Source organism: Hyposmocoma kahamanoa, unplaced genomic scaffold (genome assembly GCF_003589595.1).
Source record: "Hyposmocoma kahamanoa isolate Upper Pololo Valley unplaced genomic scaffold, ASM358959v1 92, whole genome shotgun sequence".
In the NCBI taxonomy this organism is placed as follows: Eukaryota; Metazoa; Arthropoda; class Insecta; order Lepidoptera; family Cosmopterigidae; genus Hyposmocoma; species Hyposmocoma kahamanoa.
The window spans coordinates 15,612,271-15,621,167 of record NW_020654748.1 but is presented as its reverse complement, the minus strand read 5'-3'; the positions used below and the strand labels follow the sequence as shown (position 1 = coordinate 15,621,167).

At 32.7% G+C, this 8,897-nt stretch overlaps 1 protein-coding gene across 1 annotated transcript; it reads left to right on the top strand.

The window, feature by feature from the left end:
- The first annotated feature begins 1,417 nt into the window (after nucleotides 1-1,417).
- Nucleotides 1,418-4,671, top strand: LOC113236515 (protein abrupt-like). Its single transcript, XM_026472623.1, has 6 exons — nucleotides 1,418-1,529; nucleotides 1,627-1,829; nucleotides 2,193-2,369; nucleotides 2,935-3,294; nucleotides 3,534-3,687; nucleotides 3,777-4,671. The coding sequence occupies exons 2-6, from the start codon at nucleotides 1,650-1,652 to the stop codon at nucleotides 4,337-4,339; spliced, it is 1,434 nt and encodes a 477-aa protein (XP_026328408.1). The 5' UTR covers nucleotides 1,418-1,529; nucleotides 1,627-1,649; the 3' UTR covers nucleotides 4,340-4,671.
- The last annotated feature ends 4,226 nt before the right edge of the window (nucleotides 4,672-8,897 follow it).

The following is an 8,897-nucleotide window of genomic DNA, read 5'->3' as shown; positions in this document are numbered from 1 at the left end:
AATCATATCGCTCAGATTCGTTTTTATCTATTAGTTAAAAAATAAATCTGCCGATCAACACACACAGCGTTTAGTCCCAAATTGAATGGCAAGTCATCTGTTGCAATTATTGTAGAACCTGACGATTAATATGTTGGCCAACAGAACACAGTGCTTTCTACTTTTTGTTAAGAGTAGTTACACACGGCGACTTTGAGCAGTGATGCAAACGCGCGTTCGTTAAACACGCGATTGTATCGCTACACTTGCGATTTATAGACGATGCGATCACATCGCTCAATCGCTTAAAAATCACAAGTATAGCAATGCAGTCGCGTGTTTGCATCGGTGCTTGTGTATGTCAGAAATTGGTGTGTGTAAAAAGGTAGACGATAAACTACTACTATTACTGCATCGCTTCTAAAAGTCGCCGTGCGTAACCCTTCTAAAAGGCATTCATTATCCTGCATTGCAGTCCGTCTTGCCGTCCGCCGCGTAATGCAGGATTATGAATGTAGTCCCTGCGTGCAAGCCGTCATGCAATCTTTCAATGCGTCCTGCGAGACTCCACACGTGGGCCATACGCAGGATAGTATGTGAGCAGTCTTCTGCCTGTGTGGCGCGCGGCGGACTGCCACGCAGGCCTCGATTATTATCGAAACCGCTGTCGGTGTCGCCGAAACACACTTAAATAAAATGATAAACACTACGAAATTTTGATAATGATTGGTCTTAGTTTCTAATTGAAAAAGATTTAACAAATTCTGAATTTTTAATATAATTTAAACTTTATACGTCGCTATATCGTTGAAATACTTTTATTGCAAGTTATGACGTTTTGATTTTATATTGAAATTTTATTCAACGTGCTGCCATCTTGCCGCCAGTAGCTGGACTACAACGAACGATTAACATCAATTCGATAAACAGAAAATTGAATATTTTTTAAAATATTTTTTAAAGCCTTTCCGATGATATGAAATACTACTACGGGCTACGGGTAATATTTTTGGTGCGGCTATCATTTTTGCACTCCAAAACAGCACAATAAGAATTGCAACTCGAGTTAGCAATCGCGTCAACTCGAGTAACTCGAGTTGAAAAAAATACAACTTTACAGGTGCTGTAAGAGTAAGGAATACGTCCATGAAGTAGGTGCTTCAAAGGATGGAAAAAGGATGCTTGCTTCGAAGTTTTCCATTACTACAAAAATAATAAAAAAATATTGGCTTTTGTTTATGGAGTAATATATATTACAACACAGCCATCTAATGAATATGGAACTGTGGCGCGTTCGATCAGAGTATTGAAGGTGGTGCAGTAATTTACAATAGAAAAGTTTTAAACTAGCACATGTCAAACTTCTTAAACCACAGAGTAAATAGATCAGAAACACATTGCAAAATGCAAAGAAAGTGAAAGAAAAGTCACTCGACGGAGGTCATTCATTGCATTTTTATGCATTTTCTAACTGATACTGTCTGCTTTTTGATCAATATTTGATTCTAAGTCTAATGTTTGCTGTTATTGTGATGTGCATCACTAAAAAGGTGTGTGAAAGTTGTAATGTTGTCGTGCGCTCATCCTTCTTAATTTTCTGTCATTTGTCAATTTATTTACTACGGGATAATAACTTTGTTTTTGCAGAAGCTTCGCCAAGATACGTAGCGATGGCAGATCAATTTTGTTTACGCTGGAATAACTTCCAGACGAACATAGTAAGCGCTTTGGATTCTTTGAAATGTTCGGAGGATCTTGTAGACGTTACACTTACTTGCGAAGGGAGAAACATCAAGGCCCATAAAGTAATACTCTCAGCGTGCAGCCCGTACTTCAGGAATGTGTTCAAGGTGAATGACTTAGTATGAATAACCTTCGTTTTATATTAACATCTATGTATAGGTTATTTACTATCAACATGTAGGTCAGGGCTGTTCAACTGCCTGCACCGCGAGCCGAGGGCCGCGCGAGCCAAAACCAGCACATTGAAGGTCATTGTTGATGTCTCACAGGTTTGAGAATGTTAACTGAGAACTTTCTAAACATTGTAACTAGATTTATATTGTTATTTAATAAATAACTCAAAACTTCATTGTATTGACAATGCATACAAACACAATTTCTTTAACTTATATCAAAACATGAAACCGTAGCTTTGTCTTGTAGTTAAAGATGTCTTAACAATTAGTAAACAACTGTGCTGTTATTTTCAGGAAAACCCATGTCAGCATCCGGTTATAATCCTGAAGGATGTATCTGCTGATGACATTGTCAGTTTGCTGTCCTACATGTACCAGGGTGAAGTGTTTATAGAAGAGAGTAAGCTGTCTTCATTTCTTCACACAGCTGCTTTGCTACAGGTTAAAGGCCTCACTGGAGTTACTCAGCAGGTAATTTATAAAATATCTTTACTAACTTAGGTACCCTATAATATAATAATGTTCCAAATGACTGCACCAATTATGTGTACTTTAAGGTAATTCCCTGTACTAGGAGTATGAGGCTATCTATAACACTCAGATCAAAATTAATTTAGAAAAGTTTGTTCTTGAATGAATCCTACTAGGAATCAAGGTCAAATGAAGTCATCGTATGATGGAATTTAAACTTTACATTTACACCAAATGGTTGTGTATCAAATATTCCAAAATTGCATTAAGTCCACATTAACTATAAAAATGCTTATTTTTGCCTTTGATTCCTAGTTGATGTTTTTAATGATGCATTTTAAATAAATAACAGATTAAGAGTGCTATTACTTTGGAATACTTTTCTTATTGTATTATGACCGTGATTTGTTTGGTATTATGCTATTGGGCAAGTTTATTGAAGAGGACTCTTCAATAAACTTGCCCAAAGTAATAATAAACATACTCAATTATTTAATTTCTTCTGTAATATTATTGGAGTCTATTATCCACTGATAATTGTTTTAATAACCTGTGATTTTTTTAGAACCAAAAAGAAAGTTTCTCATCACCAAACACTTCCAATAAACTGTACACACAATTGACAATATCACCCAAGTCTCAAATTGGTGCTGTTCACAAGGAAAGTAAACCACCAGCATTGAAAAAGAGAAGGTGCAGCACTTCTGACAAACCTAGTGATGTAACAATTGGTGAAACACACAAGAAAAGCAAACTTTTAGATACTTGTGATATTTATAACAGACCAAATGTGAACAATGTAATGAAAATTGATAATCCTGTATTTTTGCCTGAAAACAATGGTGAAAAGAAAACTGATGGCAAAGGGACACATGTTGAACAACCTCAAATTACTGCTAATGGAAAAAATTGTACACTCAATCAGGTAAGTGTCTATTTACACTATGTCTGCAGACTAGTTTTTTTTTTGTTTTTAGTAATCTCAAAACAAAAATTTAATTTATTTACTCTAAATAAGTAAATAAATGAACCAAAATGTTTTGATGGATTGATCAATTGAGCAGATTTACTTGAACAATGTTTGTTTATTGTGGGTACTAATAAATACGTTCTTGTCTATTTTATGTGATTAACCAATTAGGTTTGTATTAAAATATTTTCCAGGTCTCAGCACAGGGAGAGAACATTCCTATAATAATAAAATCTGAAAAAATTGATGACATCAACTTTCCAGTGCCAAACCCCACAGCCAATTCAGAAAACGATGACAGTCTTCCTGATTATGAAAACAGTATGTTAGCCAGGTCTTTGCTCTCAGGTACTTTAAATAATTTATCTTGTCCTAAAGTGTTCTCATGTAATTACAAATTCTGTTTTATATAATGCTAATGTATTGTTCTATTTCAGGCATAAACCCATCCAAAAGTGATGTCAGTGCCAACAATTCAACAGCAAAAAAAGTCTCTAATGTATCAGATATTCATTGCACTCGACCAAAAGATGTCACCACTGATTCTGAAACCTTAACCAATGTCGTTTCCAAGAGTCCACCTAAAAATGCTGTCTCAGAGGAACTGTATGTCAAGTCAGAGAAACATTCACCTAAATCTGAAGTTGAGTATGAGCCAGAAGTACTATTATCGGAACAACAAGACGGAACAGATTCAGACAATCCATATTCGGAACAGTCACAAGCTCTTTTGCTACTGGCAGGCTTGTCCAGCGTCCCAGTGTTAGGTGGTGCTTCTACTTCACAAGGAATTTCTCATCAGTCAAATCATGCTGCCATCTGTGGTGATTGCCCCCATTGTGGCATGAAATATTCTAACCAGTCAGCTTTGAAGTACCATGTACGTTTGATGCACTCTGATTTGACCAATAGGTTATGCTGCTACCTTTGTCCTCGGTCTTTTACGATGCGGGAGACATTCAAGGAGCACATGTGGACAAGTCATGGTCAAAGAAACTAACAAATGTGTGCCTTATCATTGTTCCTTTAAAGACGAAAATTGTGATGAGAGTGGAATAGTATTAATGTGCCTTGGAAAGCATGTCGCCTTCATATGTTATAATATAGTTATTGTTACCAGTTTATAGATTGTTACATTGGTGTATAGAGTGAGACCAACAATATTAGGACAATTAGATAAATGGATATTGCCAATTTGAATGATAGTTATATATATGTACAAATAATTGAATTATTTATTAAGTTATATAATTTTACTGCTTGTGTTTTATTCATGTACGAGTACTAATTTTTATAATGTCTAGTTTGTTGTTTATTCCAACACGGTTTTGAATAATATTTTTTCTTTTGTGAAATTTATTAATATAATTTTTATTGAGATTACCATAGTCTGCAAGAAATCAAAGACTTCTATTGAACTTGCTATATCTCAGATTGGATATTATTCCACTCGTGTTTCTGCAGATAAGCTATGGCTTATCTGCAATCTGTTGTAACTATTGTTGAAGAAAGTACAGTTGATTTACTCAGTTTACATTGTATATTTTGGTGTAGTACATTAACAAAGCATGAATTGCTTAAAAGAGTTTTAAAAATATATTTTGCACAGTGAAGATTAATATATTATATACTATTGTTATCAAGATGTGTAGCATAAGACACTGAAAAGGAAAACTAGTGACAATTATAGGACTTAGTAGCAATCAGTGCATAACTGACTAATCATGTCCTGACACTATAGCCGTTTGTCTTTGTATTTTATTTTATTATGCATGTTTTAGACGAGAACTACATAAGTGATGATGAAAGATCGGAATAGGCATATAGTTATAAACCCGAGTTATAATATAGTGTGTTCTTTTAAGTGGACCAGTATGGGGAAATTCGAAACCATTGGAGGAGATACAGAGCAATTGTCTTAGGAACAACAAAGAAATCTTTTTTTATGAAAATAACTGGCATAGTAAATTTTTTGGTCAAGTGTGAGTTGTCCATAAAAATTAATAAAATTGATTATTTTTTTAGTTTCATGTAAGGATCATTGCATTGTATTGGAAGAAATAAAAGGGGACGGCAGAAGCCGGTGAAATTTAATAAAATGTTTTTTTTTCATACAAAATGAATAAATGTGTCATTTTTTTTAAATTCTATTAGACTCGGTTTCTTGTAAGGATAATTTCATTGTATCGGAAGAAAGAAATCGACTGCCGAAATTGGTCAAATTTAATGAAATGTTATTAATTTAGTATGAATAAAACTTTTTAAACTGAGTCGATCAGCACTAATAAAGGTAATCAATTTTATTCACTTTTATGAACAACTCATGCTTGACCAACAAATTGACTGCCAAAATTGTTTTGTCTTAATGGTTCCTAGTTCCTAAGACAGTTTCCATGTATCTCCTACAGTTTCGGATATCTTCATTCTGTCCCAGTGTATTATAACTTGTATAAAAATAATCGACCTCAAAAGTTCGTGGAATTACATCTAATTTTTATCAGCCAGTTTTTATTGAAATCGGTTACTGGAAAGTGCGCGAAACCGGATTCATCTCTTAGTTTGACATCCTTAGAGGTCTTTCCAACAAATAAAAGAATCTTCAAAATCGGTTCAAATCGAGTCGGTTCAAAAAAGAGTATTCGCGAACATTCACACACAAAAGAGAAAATACAGTCAAATTGAGAACCTCCTCCTTTTTTGAAGTTGCTTAAAATATACTATAGTGTGGATAATATAAAGCAAAAAATCCTTATATTTTTACTATTACCAATCTTTTCTTTGAAATACATTACTGTAGTAAATTGATTGTTATATAACAATTCCAGCGGAATTGATTTCAGAGGGAAATCCATTTCCATGTGTATTACTTTCTTGAATTTTATGGTACGTGTTAAGTGAATGAGGTTTTCCAGACATTTATCGTGACGTGTATTAAAAAATCATTATAGTGATTTGGTTCTGATTATTTTAATATAGAATGTGCTTTCAATCATAAATGTATAATATCCAAGCTATGTTGCATATTATCTAAACAAACATTCAACTTATGATAAATCATTGTCGAATATATGAAACGAATCTTTCGGATGTTGAAAATATAATCGCGAATAATTTTTTATTCTTTAAATAAAACCACTTCTCGGGCTCTTTAAAGGAGTGGACGTCATTAATTTCGCGTGATATATATTTTGTTAAATTGTACTGCAGGCTACTAAAGCTATAAATAAGTATGTCACAAATTTAGTAGCAAAATTGTATTCTGCCGTTTCCATAGTGTTCATACCAAAACAGTACAGAGTACTAAAAAAACTGACCTCAAAAGTCATTCATCCACTAGTTTGCCATCCTTAGAGGTGGAATATTTTCTTCAAATTTAAATGGGACTACATCTAAGGTACCCTCTTTCCAATAAAAAAGAATCATCAGAATCGGTTCACAAATTTCCGGCCGGAGTTATCGCGTAACATACATACGAAAGAACATACAGTCGATTTGAGAACCTCCTTTTTTTAAAGTCGGTTAAAAATTGCAGTTAACAAAGTTACTGATATCTTGTAACCAAGTGTATTTATACTAATGTTACTAGCTTCCTTTTGTAAATTTCATTATTGAAAATTACGTAATATTACGAGTGGAATCTCATTTACATTAATTGGAATTAAATAATTGCAAATGTATTCTAGCGTTTGAATACTTGTTACACACGCGTGAAATGTATTATGGAGGAATATTATTAAAGTTCAATTATGTGCAAAACACAAACCGTTGTGATACAAGAGTGATAAAAATATTGACAGTTCAGTTATATTTAATTATATTATACATTAAATATTCAATTCCTAAAACATTGTTTGTTACAATGTTCACTTATATTTAAGACGTGTTTTAACCCAGTATATTTTTTTACTTTAATACTTGTTATAATACCAACAGGAGCAGTGAGTGTCTGTATTGTGGTTTATTCGTCTTAGGTTACATTATTAAACAAAGAAAAGCGAGGATGTAACAATAGGTTTTTATGTAACAACCAAAATATTATAATGTAACGACCAATACATTTTAATGTAACAATGTGTTATAATGTAACAACAAAGACATTATAATGTTACGACCATTACATTATAATGTAACAAACAATACATTACTTCTGACAAAATATTTTTTTTGCGAAAGAAACAATCGTTACCGTTTAAGAGTCGATACTACCTCAGCTCGAATTTACATTTTTCCCAGACTAACACGGTTAATTTTGCTTGGGTCGAGCGACAGGGACACTGTCTTTATTTCAAAATTTATTTTTTTACATACGAAATTAAAACCATTTGAATAATGTATATAGTAACGTGTTCTATTTAGTTCAGTTGATATAAAAAAAAAATCATTTGTATACGTAAATTACCTATTAAATACAGCGGATTTCTTGTAAAATTTCGAGGTAACTTTTGATTCAACACTTTCACTGTTATGCAGAATCAACCACAGCAATTTGAGGTTGTATCGATTCTTAACATTTTTTGACAATATATTGTTTGATTTTGTAATCATAGAAATATTACAAAGGTACTATTTATTTATACTTAGTAAATAAATATATTTATGAATTTTGGCAAGCTGTGCCAAAATGTATTATTAAGTTATTAAATTAGTAGAGATAGTTTTGCTTAGATTATTGTTAAGTTTAGTTATTTTTTTATTTAAAATTTATTACAAACTAAATGTTGAAAAAGTCCTGTTTATTGATTGTTTTTGGAGAAAATGTTAAACACCGAAAACACACACAACGAAAACTTGCAATTTCGCACTTGCCGAGAATTGGCAGTGCTGTACAACTGAAAAATTCCCTAGCGGCGGTTACGGAACTGCTATATGACAGTCAGTTTGACAGGGTAGTGTTGGTAATATCACAAATCTAGGATCACGCTATTTATTCTAGGTCATATGCATAATACAAATAACTTTTTTTAATTCGACCAGTTGACGAAATATCATGTCAATATCAAGAAACTTAAGTCCCACCGACCGGTCACCTGATTGGTCGAATGCTTGTAATCTATAAATAATAAAAATCTCATGACAGAAAGGGGCAACGAAAATACACTGATCTAATTGAAATAAAACATATTTGATAGCTTATAAGTTTTATAACGTATTTTCTATCAATAAGTATGTACGCATTAATTGTATTTACTTTGAAGTTTATAATGTAATATAAATTATACATTTTCTATCATGTATATGTATATGCCTAATCTGTACATTAACAGTAATAAAAGTTAAACACTTCTATTTACAGGTCAAAATTGACGATGGAGGTTGGGATTGCCTTATGAAATTGTTATTTTTGTTGTAAATTTTACATCAAGAGATCCTGATGAACTTAAAAAACTTTTTTAATTAATCATGAAAATTATTTTGAAACATTACACAACTCGCAAGTAAACCAAAGAGAATTCAAATGGCTTCATTTGATTTCGGTTTTTGAAGGTCGGCTCAAAGACAATTCTCACTACTAATTTCAGTATTTCAAAACGCGCCAAATTGAGATAGAAAATAATAGA

Excerpts from the sequence above, each read along its gene's own strand:
- LOC113236515 (XM_026472623.1), top strand. The coding sequence starts at position 1,650 with ATGGCAGATCAATTTTGTTTACGCTGGAATAACTTCCAGACGAACATA. Across the intron at positions 1,830-2,192 it reads ACTTCAGGAATGTGTTCAAG|GAAAACCCATGTCAGCATCC; the intron begins GTGAATGACTTA and ends TGTTATTTTCAG. Across the intron at positions 3,688-3,776 it reads AGCCAGGTCTTTGCTCTCAG|GCATAAACCCATCCAAAAGT; the intron begins GTACTTTAAATA and ends GTTCTATTTCAG.